Below are 18,142 nucleotides of genomic sequence, written 5' to 3'. Positions count from 1 at the left end.
GTACTACATCTTAATTTCTTTTTCTCTGTTGGTTTCTATTTTTGTGTGTTTCATTGCCATTTTCCATTTTACAGATTGCCCCACATCTCATTCTACTAAAACTGTCTCCCTATCACCTGCCTTTCTTGATGAAGAAGAATTCAGTGACTTTATGCAGGGGCCTGTTGAAGTTCCCCCATGCGGGCCTTCTTCCATGTCCCAGCCCTTTCAGTCTTTCCACCCTTCCACCCCACTTGGCCAGTTGTGTACACAGAAGGCTGGGACACAGCCTCTCCCTCCAGGTCAGAGTCCAGTGCCTTTTACCTTACATGGTGTCCCTGGGCAAATTTCTTACTTCTCTACTGCTTCAACCTCACACACTATACCGAAAGCGGGTAACTCTTAGCATTATTAATGAAAATATTATTAAGATATCCTGGCATAACTTATATCTGTTATATAAGTAGAATAATCCAGTGATGTTGGCAAATGTGTACATGAATGTATGACTGCTGTTGAAATTCAACAAAATAAGAGTCTAGATTTTTAAGTTCTGGGGACTTTACATTCCAGAAAGGTGATTTAAAACTTTGGCTCCTCAACTAGGAGCAATTTAAACTGCGATATAACTTTAAAAGGAATCTGATTTTTCCCAAAGGTTGTTGTTTGGGAGATTCACCAATATCATTTTCTTAAGATTAAGAAGCTAGGAAAGGCTTCTTTTAAAAGTATTCTTTCTGGTTCAGTGACAGAGCACTTGGGTGCAAAAGCCCAGGTTGTTCATTTGCTAAAAATTTGTCCTTAGATTTTGTCATCTATAAAATGAATAGAGACAGCTACACATCCTGGCTTGAGACAGTGTTGGGAGGGATCTTGGCAGACATGTACTTAGTCCAGACTTTCTCATCTGATGGACATAGAAACAGATGATGATGGTGTTACTGGCCAGAGGCCTCCCTAGGAGTTAGTGAAACCATTAGCTTATGTAGATTGTCAGATTTCAAAGGTAGTAGTGCTCCTTCCAGTATACTCTTCCACTGTCTCAATAGAATTCTTCAGAATCACAGTAGGATAATTATATTTAAGTTCTCTGAAATCTCTAAAGTCTCTCAAGTCCTATACAGATGTGTGGTGATTGAATTATTTCAATGTTTACAATTATATGTGGCAGGGCCTTCCCTTTAGTATATAGGGATGAGGGGGGCACCATGGCTCACGTGTGTAATCCCAGCACTTTGGGAGGCTGAGGTGCGCAAATCACCTGAGGTCAGGAGTTACAGACCAGCCTTGCCAACATGATGAAACCCTGTCTCTACTAAAAATACAAAAATTAGCCGGGCGTGGTGACGGGCATCTATAATCCCAGCTACTCAGGAGCCTGAGGCAGGAAAATCGCTTGAACCTGGGAGGCAGAGGTTGCAGTGAGCCGAGATTGCAGTAGTACAAGCTACAGGTTTTTTTTGAGACTCTGTCTCAAAAAAAAAAAAAAAAAAAAAAAAGAATATGGGGGTGGAGACTGATGATTCAGAAGATTAGACATATACAGTTATATACAAATAATCCTTCATGCTGTTTGTTTAGGCCCTTTCTTGGAGGAGAAGCTCCTCGTATCTTGTGATATAAGTACATCTGGGCAGGAACAAATTAAATTAAATACCTCTGAAGTTGGCCACAAAGCCCTAGGCCCAGGTTCCAGTAAGAACCATCCCAGTTTAACGGCCAGTAACGGGGGTGCTGTAGATGGATGTGTAAGTGGCACCACTACTGCAGAGGCAGAAAAGACTTCAGATCAAAACCTGTCAATTGAAGAGAGTGGTGAGCTCGTGAAACATTTAGCAAAAAATTTGTTTAACCAAACGTTGCTCAAATGCTAACAACTTAAGCATTAATCTTCAAATGTATGCTGCTTGATTTTGCTAATCGAAATTTTGCTTGAAATATGTTTAATGCATTCCTTTCTCCAATTAACCCCTAAGATTTTGCTCTGAATTCTTTCAACACACTGTTACTCTTTTTAAAAAATGATTTTGATAACTGGTTTTCTTAATTGGAATCATTTCTGATTTAAAATTTTCTTTCTTTTTATTTTATAAAAGCTCTCTTTTCCTCTTATACTTTCTGTTCTTCCTTAAAGGTTGAAAAGTTAAAATATAACTGGAAAAGTCACCAATGAAAATATACTTTTACTTTCTCTAAAATGAATCATATGCACCACTGCCTAAAAGGTGTAAATTTTATAAATTCAGAAATAAATTAGAATGTAGGCAGCCTAGGAGGCCAACTTTTGGAGGATATTTTACTGGACAAAAGACCCCAAAAGTCCTGTATATTTAAGACAGCCATATCATATGTAGGTTTAAAAAAAAAAAAAAAAAAGAATGAAACTTTTACAAAGAAACATTAGTAAAAGCTGCAAGTAAAGCTTGGACAATTAAATCTTTTTAATTGATATTTATCTGATATAATTTTAAACTATCATCTGTCATGTTTTTTCCCTTAATTTGTAATACATGTTAAGCGGTGCAAGGCTGATATGATTTAGAATATTGATTTGATACATTTTAGTTTTTGTATAATTCACTCTTTAGAACATAGTGTACAATAGTTGCTTAGAAACTAAATTTTATTCTGAATCAGAGGGCAGGGAACCAAATATTTAATTGTATTGGTGACTTTTTGAGTAGTGCTGTTTATAAAAAACATGACTCAGTGTGATTTCCCCATCTTCTCCATGGACCACTATATACATAAATGTTTCTTATCTTCTAGGTGTGGGAGTATTTCCCTCACAGGATCCTGTTCAGCCCAGAATGCCTCCTTGGATTTACAATGAGAGCTTGGTTCCAGGTAAAAAAGCTTCTTTGCCTAGGATTCCCATCTGGATATTTTGCTTTAAATATTGTAAATGTAGTTGTAAGTATTTACTGTTGTAGTTACAAAATATGCGAAAGGAATTTTGTTTTTTTCTAAAAGCACAGAAATTAAATAAATGTCATGTTTCATAAGACTGCCTCATATATGGAATAACTATATAAATGAAGGAGAATAGTTTTGTTTTAATGTTTTATTAACCATCATATTTTTATTTTTAAAAGCTTTCTTAGATTTATCATGCTTTAATGGACATTATCAAATATTTCAGCTATTTACTTATCAAGAATTTTGCTAAAATATGTAATGTAATTTTCTGAATTCTTAGTTTGTATTTTTGAAAATATTCTTTCTATGACTTATTTGTAATACCATATGAAGTAAAAGACCATGTGGCATCTTTTTTTTCCACATTGGAAGATGTGCAAGATGATGTTTACTTTTTTTTTTTTTTTTGAGATTGAGTCTGACTCTGTCACCCAGGCTGGAGTGCAGTGGCATGATCTCAGCTCACTGCAGCCTCTGCCTCCCGAGTTCAAGCCATTCTCCTGCCTCAGCCTCGAGAGTAGCTGGGATTACAGGTGTGTGCCACCACGCCTGGCTAATTTTTTTGTATTTTAGTAGAGACAGGGTTTCACCATGTTGGCCAGGCTAGTCTTGAACTCCTGACCTCGTGATCTGCCCACCTCAGCTTCCCAAAGTGCTGGGATTATAGGTGTGAGCCACCATGCCTGGCTGCATTTTTTTTTTTTTTTTTTTTTTTTGAGACAAGATCTTACTCTGTTACCCAGGCTGGAGTGCAGTGGCACGATCTTGGCTCACTGCAGCCTTGACCTCTGCAGACTCAGGCAGTCCTCCCACCTCAGCCTCTCAAGTAGCTGGGACTACGGGCATGTGCCACTATGCCCAGCTAATTTTTGTATTTTTTGTAGAGACAGGGTCTTTCCATGTTGCTCACGCTGGTCTCAAACTCTCAGGCTCAAGTGATCTGCCTGCCTCAGTCTCCCAAAGTACTGGGATTACAGGTGTGAGCCACCTCACCTGGCTTTTTTCTTTTCATATATTTATACTGCTGAGCCAAAAAGAAAAGAAAAAAAAAATACTTGGTTGGGTACGGTGGCTCACACCTGTAGTCCTAGCTACTCAAGAGGCTGAGGCAGGACAATCTCTTGAACCCGGGATGTGGAGGTTGCAGTGAGCTGAGATCATGCCACTGCACTCCAGCCTGGGCGATAGAGTAAGACTCCATCTCAAAAGAAAAATATCCTGAAAATGCATTTTCTTTTTTAAAAAAGTTTTTAGTTTTTATGGATGTATAGTAAGTATATATTTAATGGAGTACATGAGATACTTGGATACAGACATACTATTTGTAATAATCACATTAGGGTAGATAGGGTATCCACTATCTCAAGCATGTATTACTTCTTTGTGTTATGAGCATTCCAGTTATACTCTTTAAGGTATTTTAAGTGTACAGTAAATTATTGTTGACTGTAGCTACCTTGTAGTGCTATCAAATACTAGCTCTCATTCCTTCTATCCAACTATATTTTTGTGCCTATTCCCCCATCCCCAGTACCCTTCTCAGCCTCTGGAAACCATCATTCTATTCTTTATCTCCATGAGTTCAGTTTTAATTTTTAGCTTCCATAAATGAATGAACATATGTGAAGTTGGAATTTCTATGCCTGGCTTATTTTCACTTAACATAATGTCCTCCAATTCCAACCATATTGTTGGAAATGACAGGATCTCAGTTTTTTTTTTTGTTATAATTATGGCTGAATTGTGCTCCGTCATATATATGTACCACATTTTCTTTATCCATTTATCTGTTGATGAACACTTACGTTGCTTCTGAATGTTGATTTACAGATTAGTACAGCCACTATGGAGAAACCTTTATACTGTTCTCCATGGTGGCTATACTAATTTACATTTCTACCGACAGTGTATGAGGGTTCCCTTTTCTCCACATCCTCACCAGCATTTGTTATTGCTTGTCTTTTGAATAAAAACCATCATAAGTGGGGTGAGATGATATCTCATTGTACTTTTGATTGACATTTCTTTGAGGATCAATGATGTTGAGCACCTTTTCATGAACCTGTTTGCCGTTTGCATGTCTTTTGAGAAATGCCTATTCAGTTCTCTTTTCCTTTTTTTTTTTTTTTTTTTTTTTTTTGAGACAGAGTTTTTCACTCTTGTTACCCAGGCTGGAGTGCAATGGCGCGATCTCGGCTCACTGCAACCTCCGCCTCCTGGGTTCAGGCAATTCTCCTACCTCAGCCTCCTGAGTAGCTGGGATTACAGGCACGCGCCACCACGCCCAGCTAATTTTTTGTATTTTTAGTAGAGACGAGGTTTCACCATGTTGACCAGGATGGTCTCAATCTCTTGACCTCGTGATCCACCCACCTCGGCCTCCCAAAGTGCTGGAATTACAGGCTTCGGCCACCGCACCCGGCCCTCTTTTCCATTTTTTAATCAGATTATTAGTTTTTTTTTCTACTGAGTTGTTTGAGCTTCTTCTATATTCTGGTTATTAATCCCTTATCAGATGGTTAGTTTGCAGATATTCTTCTCCCACTCTGTGGGTTGTCTGTTCATTTTGTTTCCTTTGCAATGCGAAAGCTTTTAAACTTGATGTGATCCCATTTGTCCATTTTTGCTTTGGTTGCCTTTTCTTTTGGGTTACTACTCAAGTATTTGCCCAGACCAATGTTCTGGAGAGTCTTCCCCAGTTGTTTTTTTATAGTAGTTTCAGAGTTTCTGGTATTAGATTTAAGTCTTTAATTTATTTTGATTTGATTTTTGCATTTGGTGTGGGATGGGGTCAAGTTTCATTCTTCCACATATGGACCTCTGTTTTTCCCAGCACCATTTATTGAAGAGACCCTCCCCAATGTATGTTCTTGACACCTTTCTGAAAAATAAGTTCACCATAGACATGTGGATTTATTTCTGGGTTCTGTATTCTGTTCCATTGGCCTCTGTGTCTCTTTTTATGCCATTACTACGCTGTTTTGGTTACTATAGCTTTGTAGTATAATTTGAAGTCAGGTAATATACAGTAATGTACTATAATTCCTCCAGTTTTGTTCTTTTTGCTCAGGATGGCTTTGGCTATTCTGGGTCCATATAAATTTTAGGATTATTTTTTCTGTTTCTGTGAAAAACGTAATTGGTATTTGATAGGGATTGCATTTAATCTGTACTACGCATTGCTTTGGGTAGTATGGACATTTTAAAAACATTGATTCTTCCAAAACATGAACATGGAATATTTCTCTGTTTTTATGTCCCCTTCAATTTCTTGCATTAATGTTTTATAGTTTTCATTCAAATGCATTTTCTGACAGTACTCATAATGACAAAAGGCTGATTGTTACCAAAATCACACGTACAATTCAGTTGTACATAAAAATAATGGCTTTTCTTCCAACTGCCTGTTAGACAGTTTGCATCTTTTCTTCTTCTCTGTCCTCAAGCCAAACAAGCGAAATCTAGATCTTGGTATATGTTAGAGTTTTATCCATTTTCTGCCAGTTTGTATTAACTTTCTCCCCTCCTCCTTTCAAAATACATGCACCCATACTTTCTAGTCAAAATATGTGTTCTTTTTTTCTTTTGAGATGGAGTCTCACTCCGTCACTCAGGCTGGAGTGCAGTGGTTTGATCTTGGCTCTCTGCAACCTCCGCCTCCCAGGTTCAAGCAATTCTCTTGCCTCAGTTTCCCAAGTAGCTGGGATTATAGGCGTGTGCCACGATGCCCAGCTAATTTTTTTGTATTTTTAGCCACCATATTGACTAGGCTGGTTTTGAACTCCTGACCTTGTGATCTGCCCGCCTTGGCCTCCCAAAGTGCTGGCATTACAGGCATGAGCCACTGTGCCAAACCAAAATATGTGTTCTTATAGAGAGCCCACTAACCTGTACTCCATACTCATAATCACAGATGTAAACTTTTTGTTTTAAATATTTTTCTCTGCCTCCCTTAGCCCTACTTACTTTTGTTTTCTAACTAAGCTTGCTAGATTTAATAAGTAACCATACAGAATGCCCAGTTAAATTTGCATTTCAGGTCAATAGCAAGTAATTTTTTAGTATAAGTGTGTCCCATGCAATATTGGCATTATTTTTGCCCTATCTCTAACAACATTTCCCACTTGGTCCTTTGGAAAATTCATGTTATTGTCAAAAACTCACCAACTGTACCCCCCTTTTTAAGACATTTGTTCTGCTTCCTCACCCTGACCGAAACCAGGTCTTTCCTTGAAGGCTGTATTTCAGTGGTTTCTCAGTAATTTCTTTAGTGGTTTCTCTCAGAACCTCTAATTTACTGGAAAGAGTGATGTCGGTATAATTCTTACTTCCTTTTGCTCTTTTCAAACTGTTCCCACCATCATTACTCTACAGCTTCTCTTGTAAAATCTAAAGCATGCTGTCTCGTTACAGTCCTGTAAATTGTAAGATATTGTCTTACCTCTAGCCTTAAACCTTATCTTTAGTACCAAGCTCCAGACTCTTCTAGGCTCCAGACTCTAGTTGTCTGCTGGACATTTCCACTTGAATATCTCAAATATATATATATATTTTTTTTTTTTTGTAATGGAGTCTCACTCTCTTGTCCAGTCTGGAGTGCAGAGTGCAGAGGCACGATCTTGGCTCACTGCAACCTTCATCTCAGGGTTCAAGCAATTATCCTGCCTCAGCTTCCCAAGTAGCTGGGACTACAGGCACATGCCACCATGCCCGGCTAATTTTTGTACTTTTAGTGGAGATGGGATTTCACCACGTTGGCTGGGCTAGTCTCAAACTCCTGACCTCAGATGATCCGCTGGCCTCAGCCTCCCAAACTGCTGAGATTGCAGGCATAAGCCACATGCCCAGCTGCACTTGAATATATTTAAAGCAGTTTAGACTCTGACATGGCTTCAGTTCTATTAAAGCATTTTGAAAATTATTCTTGTATACCAACAATGGCACCCCGAAAACTGAATCACTTGTAATGTGTTTCCATTTGTAATCTGGTCTTCCTTTTAATAGATGCCTATAAGAAAATCTTAGAAACCACAATGACTCCAACTGGAATAGATACTGCAAAACTGTATCCCATTCTGATGTCATCTGGACTTCCCAGGGAAACTCTTGGACAGATATGGGCCTTAGCTAATCGAACTACACCTGGCAAACTTACAAAAGAAGAACTTTATACCGTTCTTGCCATGATAGCAGTAACACAGGTAAACTGTGTTTCTTAAGTTAGATCAAATAACTTTATTAATATAAATCGAAACTATATGAAATCTTTTTTACTACGTTGTATAACTCCTTGTACATTAAAATTTGATCATTTTCAGTTTATAGTACTTGAAAAATGTACAGTTTATATGATGTACATAATAGTGAATATTTCTTTGTTTAAAGACTTTGGTTTTGTTTTGTTTTTGAGACTGAGTCTCACTCTATGGCCCAGGCTGGAGTACAGTGCCTGCTACTATGCCTGGTTAATTTTTTTATTTTTAAGTAGAGTCGGGGTTTCACCATGTTGGTCAGGCTGATCTTGAACTCCTGACCTCAAGTGATCCACCCATGTCAGCCTCCCAAAGTGCTGGGATTACAGGTGTGAGCCACAGTGCCCAGCCTAAAGACTTTTATATATATTAACATTTTCTGAACTTGAAAGTTAGTAATAGCTAAAATTACTCTGTCTCTTGAAGTCCTTGTCTAAAATTTCGTACGTATAGATAAAGCATTCTCAGTCCGGTAGCAGTTTTTCTTTTATTGCAAAGTCATTTTAAGTGGTTTGATCATATAGAATTAACCAAACTTCTTAGAAAGAGAAAGTGTCAGAACTGATATATGTTGGCCATTTCTTTGTTAAGTGTTAGGTTTGTATTGACCTGGTACCTTTTTTCTTATATCAAATTCATGAGTTTTGAGAGAATGAGTGGAAACACACAAAGGCTGCAGATTTTTGCCTTTCTGTCTCTTTGCCAGATTTTGATCATGTGTGGTTTACAATCCCCTAATCCATTTTCCTTCTGTCATTTGTAGAGGGGCGTTCCTGCAATGAGTCCTGATGCTTTAAACCAGTTCCCAGCAGCTCCTATTCCAACTTTAAGTGGTTTTTCTCTGACTCTGCCTACGCCAGTGAGTCAGACAACTGTGATACCGTCAGGCCCTGCGGGCTCCATGCCCCTCAGCCTTGGACAGCCAGTCATGGGCATTAACCTTGTTGGACCAGTGGGTGGAGCTGCAGCCCAGGCTTCTGGTGGTTTCCTGCCAACTTACCCTGCAAATCAGGTAAATGGAGAAGCTGTGCATATTTCAAATAATCCCTCAAGGTGAATCTGGGCACCTTTTTTTCCCAGGAATACATAGAGTAGGTTGTTGGATTATGGTAAGCACATTTAAATTCTTAGGTTCTATCTTTCAGGAAAACTGCTAAACCTGAAATTAAAATACTTCAGTTTTTCACTTCCCAGATTAGCAAAAATGTTTTAAGTATATAATATTTAGTGTTATTGAAAATTGCTGGGCGTAGTGGCTCAGGCCTGTAATCCTAGCACTTTGGGAGGCTGGGGCAGGCAGATCACCTGAGGTCAGGAGGTTGAGACCAGCCTGACCAACATGGAGGAACCCAATCTCTAATGAAAATAGAACATTAGTCGGGCATGGTGGCACATGCCTGTAATCCCAGCAACTCGGGAGGCTGAGGCAGGAGAATCACTTAAACCTGGGAGGCGGAGGTTGCAGTGGGCTGAGATCGCACCATTGCACTCCAGCCTGGGCAATAAGAGCGAAACTCCGTCTCAAAAAAGAAAGACCTGGATTTGGTCTTCAGGTGCCACTCACTATCTACAAGTCTTTAGACGAGTTACTTAACCATGTTGTGTCCCATTGGCTCATTTTGGGCTGGGTGTGGTGGCTTAGGCCTATAATCCCAGCACTTTGGGAGGCTGAAGCCAGTGGATCACAAGGTCAGAAGTTGAATATCAGCCTGGCCAACATGGTAAAACCCTGTCTCTACTGAAAATACAAAAATTAGCCGGGTATGGTGGCACGTGCCTATAGTCCTAGGTATTTGGGAGGCTGAGGCAGGAGAATCGCTTGAACCTGGGAGGCAGAGACTCGGTTTCAAAAAGTAAAGAAGAAAGTGCAGGGTAAACGTAACTAATACACTCTAGGCTTATTGTTACAGCCTTCTTGAAAGGCAGACTTGGCAATAACTATCAAAATTCTACATGTCCAGCTGGGTGTGGTGGTGTATAGCTGTAGGCCCAGCTACTCTGGAGGCTGAGGCAGGAGGATCGTATGAGCCCAGGAGTTTAAGTCTGCGGCGAGCTATGATTATGCTCACACCATTACACTCCAGCTTGGCAACAGAAGGAGGCCCTGTTTAAAACAAAACAAAACAAATACCTCAGCATGTATATATCTTCTGTCCCAGCAGTCACATTATTAGAAATCTGTCCCAAGAAATAGTAACTCAAATTAGCAAAGATATGCAAGAATTTGTTTTGTAACATTGTTAGAGTAAAAATTTAAAAACAAAAAAACAGGAGAAAGGTTAAATAAATTTTAGTTCATCCACACAGTGGTAAACTAATCATTAAACTGAATGAGATAGATCTACATGTACTGCATGGAGATGTCTTTCTTATAAAGTATAGAGCAATATCGTGTAAGCTCATTTTTCTTTAAAACAGATAAGCTGTTAACAGTACTTCTGGAGTGTGGGATTAGGAGTCATTGTTCACTTTTTATACATGTATGTGATTGGTTATGATGAGCTTGTGTCACTTAATTTGCAAACATGCATGATATGTCTATATGACTTTTTTTTTTGAGACGGAGTCTCGCTCTTGTTACCCAGGCTGGAGTGCAATGGCGCGATCTCGGCTCACTGCAACCTCCGCCTCCTGGGTTCAGGCAATTCTCTTGCCTCAGCCTCCTGAGTAGGCTGGGATTACAGGCACACGCCACCATGCCCAGCTAATTTTTTGTATTTTTAGTAGAGACGGGGTTTCACCATGTTGACCAGGATGGTCTTGATCTCTTGACCTCGTGATCCACCAGCCTCGGCCTCCTAAAGTGCTGGGATTACAGGCGTGAGTCACCGCGCCCGGCCGACTTTTTTTTTTTTACCTTTTCTATTTATTTATTTGAGACAAGTCTTGCTGTGTTGCCCAGGCTGGAGTGCAGTGGCATGATCTTGGTTCACTGCCACCTCCGCCTCCCAGGTTCAAGCCATTCTCCTGCCTCAGCCTGCCAACTAGCTGGGATTACAGGTGCCCGCCACCACATCCAGCTATAGATAGGTCTTTTGAAGATGATAGGCGCTCAGTAACCCAATGAAATTAAGCTATTTTAAAAATGTATAAATAATCTTTTTTTTTAACAGTTGATAATCTATACATTTTAAAAATGTATGGATTATCTTTTTTTTTTTTTTTTTTTTTTTTTTTTTTAAACAGGCTGGAGTACAGTGATGTGATCTTGGTTCACTGCAACCTCCGCCTCCTGGGTTCAAGGGATTCTCCTGCCTCAGCCACCCATGTAGCTGAGTCTACAGGCTCATGCCACCATGTCCAGCTAATTTTTATATTTTTAGTAGAGACAGGGTTTTGCCATGTTGGCCAGACAGGCTGGTCTCAAACTTCTGACCTCAGGAGATCTGCTGGCCTCCACCTCCCAAAGTGCTAGGATCGCAGGTGTGAACCACTGGGCCTGGCCTAGATTAACTATTTAAACCAGTCTTTTACCATTTGTACCAGAGAGTATCTAAAATTACAAAACAGGATTCCTGCCTTGAGCACTTGAGTTAATATACCTAAACTCAGAAATTTTAAAGGCAGTGTTTGAGATTGACTCTTGGAGATTTGTTGTGTATTTATTTTACCAGTCAGTGCTATTTATTTAAATGTCCTTTATAAATCTAGGTAGTAAAGCCAGAAGAAGATGACTTCCAGGATTTTCAAGATGCTTCTAAGTCAGGATCCCTTGATGACTCATTCAGTGATTTCCAAGAGTTGCCTGCTTCTTCAAAAACCAGTAACTCCCAGCATGGAAATAGGTAGAAAAGAGTTTAATATATTTAATACTGTATTTAATCGTTAAGAAAGAGGCATCCATAATAAGAAGACTGGGCGTGAGGAATTAAAAAAATTAAATTATACTCTGCAAACTTCTCTCCCCTTTGTCCACCTCAAACTTCAGCTCCTACTGTTTCCTCCCGGTACACACCTACCTGCCAATACTCTTTTTTACCTGTGCCAAACCTGTATTATAGCTAAGAGCACCTGTGCAGTGATGACTTCATGTTCCTGTATTAAAAGGCAGGTCTTCAACTGTTGAAAAGTTTCTTAGGCAGGAGCACATAATTTTACATTTTTGTAATGTAAGGTACTGTTGCTTTTCCACAGAACTATAATTCAAAATTCTAAATAATCATATTTATTCACATTTCTTGTATATTTGACATCAGTGTCTTTTAAGCCTTCAGATTTCTGTTGTTTTCATAGACAGCTGCATAAACATTTGTCTAAGGTTTTAAATGCCACCTTAATCTTCACCTCCTGAGCATAATGGCGCATCCCTGTATTCCCAGCTGTCCCAGCTACTTGGGATGCTGAGGCAGGAGAATCTCTTGAACCCAGGAGGTTGAAACTGCAGTGTGCTCTGATTATGCCTCGGCACTCCAGCCTGGCGACAGAGGAAGATGCTGTCTCAAAAAAATAAATAAATAAAAATTCACAAAAGTTAATGTATAGGAGTTTGGAGTTGGTTAGTTTATTTTGCTGAGATCAAAATATTTCTTTTGAAACATATATACTTAGCAGGGTAAGCAACTAAATAAAACTATCTACCACAGTCATATGGAGTGATTGTAAAACACTAATAGATTCACTAGAGAAAATGCAAAATTCTTTTTTTGGTCAATTTTTTTTAAGTCTTACTTTTCAGTAGAATACAGGTTCCTAAATGTAAAATCAATATGCCTTTCTCACTTGAGTATTTTCATTGTAGGAAAGGGTAGAAATAACTGTTTTCGTGTTTGGAACAGATGATAACTGTATGTAACTGGCATAAACACTTTCACAGTGACTACAGTGGTTTTTTTAAAATAAGAACTGGAATGAAACATTCTTTTGCAGTGTGCATAAAATTACATTCTGAGTCATAACTTACTGTGAATGGAATTTTGTTGACTTTAATCAGCAAGAAGTAGTTCATTACCCTAAAGATCTTTTTTTTTTTTTTCAATTCTGTGAATATAATTTTAAAATTAATAAGTAGCCGGGCGTGGTGGCTCAAGCCTGTAATCCCAGCACTTTGGGAGACCGAGGCGGGTCGATCACGAGGTCAAGAGATCGAGACCATCCTGGTCAACATGGTGAAACCCCGTCTCTAGCAAAAATACAAAAAATTAGCTGGGCGTGGTGGCGCGTGCCTGTAACCCCAGCTACTCAGGAGGCTGAGGCAGGAGAATTGCCTGAAGCCAGGAGGCGGAGGTTGCGGTGAGCCGAGGTCGCGCCATTGCACTCCAGCCTGGGTAACAAGAGCGAAACTCCGTCTCAAAAAAAAAAAAAAAATCTTTCTATTAAATGTGACACTTACTTATTAATTTTTTTTTTTCGTTCCTGTTACCCAGGCTGGAGTGCAATGGCGCGACCTCGGCTCACCACAGCCTCTGCCTCCTGGCTTCAGGCAATTCTCCTGCCTCAGCCTCCTGAGTAGCTGGGGTTATAGGCACGCGCCACCACGCCCAGCTAATTTTTTGTATTTTTGCTAGAGACGGGGTTTCACCCTGTTGACCAGGATGGTCTCGATCTCTTGACCTCGTGATCGACCCGCCTCGGCCTCCCAAAGTGCTGGGATTACAGGCTTGAGCCACCACGCCCGGCCCTAATAGAAAGATTTTTACCCATGAGCTATAAATGGCCATCACTAAAGTTGGAGGGCCCATGAAAAATAAATCATTCAACTCTTTGGGGTTTTTTCTCCTAAAATGTTAATTGCCTTTATGCCCATGTAATATTCTGTATGGTGAACTGTACTTTAATTACTTATGGAACTTTTAAAAAGTCAACTTACAGTGTATAGATGATGATTTATTTCATTTGTCAAGATCAGTTATATAGCAGCTGTTTGGTGGTGATGTGAAATCATACTATTTGATAGCATTAAGTCCTAAAGGACTGTCTACCCCATTAACATGCAGCTGCCAGAGCCTAGTTTTTACCTTACTTGTAAGCCACTGATAAGAAGATTTAAATGTCTGTGGAAAGATTTTTTGCTCTAGGGCAAAGAACTCAATAGAAATCCATTTATATAACTTGTACATGGTATTGAATGACAAGAACTAGTGGTGGAATGTAGTCATTCATATGTAAAGGTAGTTCTTCCAGGGAGCTGCCTGCGTCTGATAAGGGAAGAAGAAAAATAAAAAAGTAATGCTTTTATAGTATGTGTTTAAGCCTTCTAAGAATTACCCATACAGATACTACTCATTACGCTATTTTTCCATCCAGCAAGAAATATGTCCACAGGCAAAAGTATCTTTATCTAATTTTGAAGTGATTGTTGTTTTGTTACAAAGATAGCTTCTGGAACCACTGATGTGATCCTTGTAAAAATGCAAATTGTATTAACTCTGCTGCAGCTTATCAGATGTATGCACTTCTGCCAGTAGGCAATGCAGTACGATCAAAAGAAGAACAATTTACATTTTGGTTTGAACAACATTTCATAAATAGATTTTTATCTTAAATATTCTACCTCTGCACTCTGAACCCATTGAAGATAATTTATATTAAGGTTAACATGATTTATTTTAAAATATTGAGTATATATATGTGGATCAGTTCACTTTTAGTTTTATGTTCGTAAAGTTAAAATTGCAGGAAGTCATCCTTTAATAATCTACTTCCAATGCCATTCCAATTGTTATTATGGCTTAAAGAGATGCTTAGACAGTCAACATGTTTCTGGCCCCTCTTCATTTAATCAGGAAAAAAATAATTGTTTGGGTATTGTTTTTTGTCTTTTTTAAAAAAAAAAAACAGACATTGTTTTTAGTTTTGCGGTATATATGTATACTATTTAGTTTCTCACTTTTAAAGCAGGAGCCATGAGTTTTAATGAAATACCTGTTTGCTATTTTAATTCTAACTTCCTTTTTGATGATAAGGGAAGAATTCAGGGTCATCAAAAGTTTCTTTTTCACTTTAGTGCCCCTTCTTTGTTGATGCCACTTTCTGGAACTAAAGCATTGCCTTCAATGGACAAATATGCTGTATTTAAAGGAATTGCCGCTGATAAGTCTTCTGAAAATACTGTTCCACCTGGAGGTAAAAACAGTTGGTAAATTCATAAACTTGTGAATGCTAAATTGCAAAATATTTAAATTGTATGAATCTTTAAGTGGTGGTCTTCTGTGCTAAATGTGTAAAATGCTTATACCACATGTTAAGAGTGTTTGGTTAAACCAATCTGCCTCACTTCCTGGATCTGTGATTTCAAGATTCCTAACCTTAATTGAGCTCCGTCCTTTCTATCATAGATCCTGGTGATAAATATAGTGCTTTCAGAGAACTCGAACAGACGGCAGAGAATAAACCTTTAGGTAAGTTTTTGAGTCCCTAAAAGGATAAATTATTTCCATTTTTAATTTAAAAAAGGATTTTTGATGGTTTTTTCAATGGCATTCCTTTGTGTTAGTGTGCGTGTGTTCAGGAGAAAAAAACCGAGTGGATGAAACAATATGGTATAGGAGTGATTTTTATAATAGATAACTCAAACTGTAAGTATTCTAATTCAAAAAAACTTAATAATAGCTACCATGTTTAGGCCTGGTGTGGTGGCTCATGTAATCCCAACACTCTGGGAGGCCAATGTAGGCAGATCACCTGAGGTCAGGAATTTGAGACCAGCTTGGCCACATGGTGAAACCCCATCTCTCCTGAAAATGCAAAAAAGTTAGCTGGGTGTGGTGGCGCATGCTGTGGTCCCAGTTACTCAGGAGGCTAAGGCACAAGAATTGCTTGCACTCGGGGAGGCAGAGGTTGCAGTGAGCCAAGATCATGCCAATCATGCCACTGCACTCCAGCCTGGCAACAGAGCGAGACTCGACGTCAAAAAAAAAAAAAAAAAAAATCATGATAGGCACTAAATGAGGGATTATCTAGTAGAAGAGGAATAAGATTACTTCTTATGGTTCTGGAAATTACAAGGAGGGAAATGTGCTTCAGTTATTGGGAATTATTTATTTTGTAAAATGTAGGGCATGCCAGGCACAGTGGCTCACACCTGTAATTCCAGCACTTTGGGAGGCCAAAGTGGGAGGATGACTTGAACCCAGGAGTTTGAGACCAGCCTGGGTGACATAGTGAGATCCTGTCTCTACAAAAAGAGTAAAAAATTAAAAAAAAAAAAACAATACAGTTAGTCAGATGTGGTGGTGCTCAGCTGTGGTCCTAGCTACTTGAGAGGCTGAGGTAGGAGAATTGCTTGAGCCTGGGAGGTCAAGGCTGCCATGAGCCATGATTGTGCCACTGTACTCCAGCCTGGGCAGCAAGCAAGACACAGTCTCAATCAATCAATTAAAATAAAATAATTGAGGGTTGAAACGAAGGAGAAAATACTAAGGGCAGCCAGAGAGAAAGGTCACATTACCCACAAAGGGAAGCCTATCAGACTTACAGCAGATCTCTCAGCAGAAACTCTACAAGCCAGAAAGAGTGGGGGCCAATATTCAACATCCTCAAAGAACAGAACCTTCAGCCCAGAATTTCATATCCAGCCAAACTAAGCTTCACAACTGAAGGAAAAATAAAATCTTTTATGAACAAGCAAGAACTCAGAGATTTTATTACCACCAGGCCTGCTTTACAAGAGCTTCTGAAAGAAGCATTACACATAGAAAGAAACAACCAGTATTAGCCTTTCTAAAAATATACCAGAAAGTAAAGAGCATCAACATAAAGAAGAATTTACATCAACGAATGGATAAAACATCCAGTTAACATCAAATGGCAGTAAACCTAAATTTAAATCGACTAAATCTCCCAATCAAAAGATACAGCCAAAACTCAACTGTATGCTACATCCAGACCCATTTCACATGTAAGGACACAAAGACTCAAAACAAAGGGATGGAGAAAGATTTACCAACCAAATGGAGAGCAAAAATAAATAAATAAAAAGCAGGAGTTGCAATTCTCGCATCTGATAAAATAGATTTTAAAGCAACAAAGATATAGTGGTAAAAGGATCAATGCAACAATAAGAGCTAACGATCCTAACACCCAGATACATAGAGACTTAGATTCAATGAGACAGAAAATTAATAAGGATATCCAGGACTCGAACTCAGATCCGGAACAAGTAAACTTAATAAATATTTATAGAGCTCTCCACTTCAAATACACAAAATATACATTCTTGTCAATACCACATCACATCTACTCAGGTTTAAATGAAATATTGATTGGCCATTATTAATACCCATTTTTTAGAATAAAGCAACATTTCCGTTCTCTCTCCCTCTTTTTCTTCCTTTCTTCCTCTCCTTCACTCCTTTTTTTTTTTTCTTTCCTTCTCAAAAAAAAAAGAAAAAGAAAAAAAAAAGAATTAAATAAAACAAAATTTAGGACAAATTCCAAATCAATGTAGTTTCTTCTGAAGATAGAACATTCCCTTTCACGGGAAGCTTGCAAGACAGGTTAAATTCCCTTGTCAAATGAGAGCTGTGGTTGCTCTGATTTATTATACTGTTCAACGAGGCTTGAAGTGTTAGCAGTACAGCAATCTATGGACTGTAAAGGCAACAACTAGTCTTTTTTTAAAAAACAGTTTTATTCTCGTCACCCAGGCTGGAGTACAATGGCATGATCTTGGCTCACTGCAACCTCCACCTCTTGGGTTCAAGCAATTCTCCTGTTCCAGCCTCCTGAGTAGCTGGGATTACAGACACCTGCCACTATACCTGGCTAATTTTTTTATTTTTAGTAGAGATGAGGTTCCACCATGTTGGCCAGGCTGGTCTCGAACTCCTGACCTGAAGTGGTCTGCCCGCCTCACTTCCCAAAGTGCTGGGATTACAGTCATGAGCCATTATCACACTTGACCAGTCTTTCACTTTTCAAGACTTTTTTTTCTATTATTGTTGCAGTACCTGGTACCATTATTATTTGTTATTTTTTAGCTTTTTACTCATGATCTGGAAAGAAAACATTCCAGAATCGCATTATTAAAAGCAACTTGAGGCCAGACGCGGTGG

General features: G+C 38.9%; 1 protein-coding gene across 50 annotated transcripts in view; it reads left to right on the top strand.

Moving 5' to 3' along the window:
• Nucleotides 1-18,142, top strand: part of SYNRG (synergin gamma) — a 98,129-nt gene that overhangs the window by 30,540 nt on the left and 49,447 nt on the right. For 18 of the 50 annotated variants that reach the window (XM_078373785.1, XM_078373790.1, XM_078373788.1 and 15 more), the window contains 6 exons: nt 2,749-2,826; nt 7,903-8,099; nt 8,914-9,162; nt 11,802-11,935; nt 15,094-15,212; nt 15,425-15,487. In XM_078373785.1, the coding sequence (XP_078229911.1) occupies nt 2,749-2,826; nt 7,903-8,099; nt 8,914-9,162; nt 11,802-11,935; nt 15,094-15,212; nt 15,425-15,487 (840 nt within the window). Of the gene's footprint in view, nt 1-74; nt 282-1,560; nt 1,795-2,748; nt 2,827-7,902; nt 8,100-8,913; nt 9,163-11,801; nt 11,936-15,093; nt 15,213-15,424; nt 15,488-18,142 lie in introns of all 50 variants that reach the window. The other 32 variants (XM_078373781.1, XM_078373778.1, XM_078373773.1 and 29 more) reach the window with 3 other exon arrangements.

This window comes from Callithrix jacchus, chromosome 5 (assembly GCF_049354715.1).
Source record: "Callithrix jacchus isolate 240 chromosome 5, calJac240_pri, whole genome shotgun sequence".
NCBI lineage: Eukaryota > Metazoa > Chordata > Mammalia > Primates > Cebidae > Callithrix > Callithrix jacchus.
The sequence above is the reverse complement of the archived record's forward strand: the minus strand, read 5'-3'. Positions and strand labels throughout refer to the sequence as shown.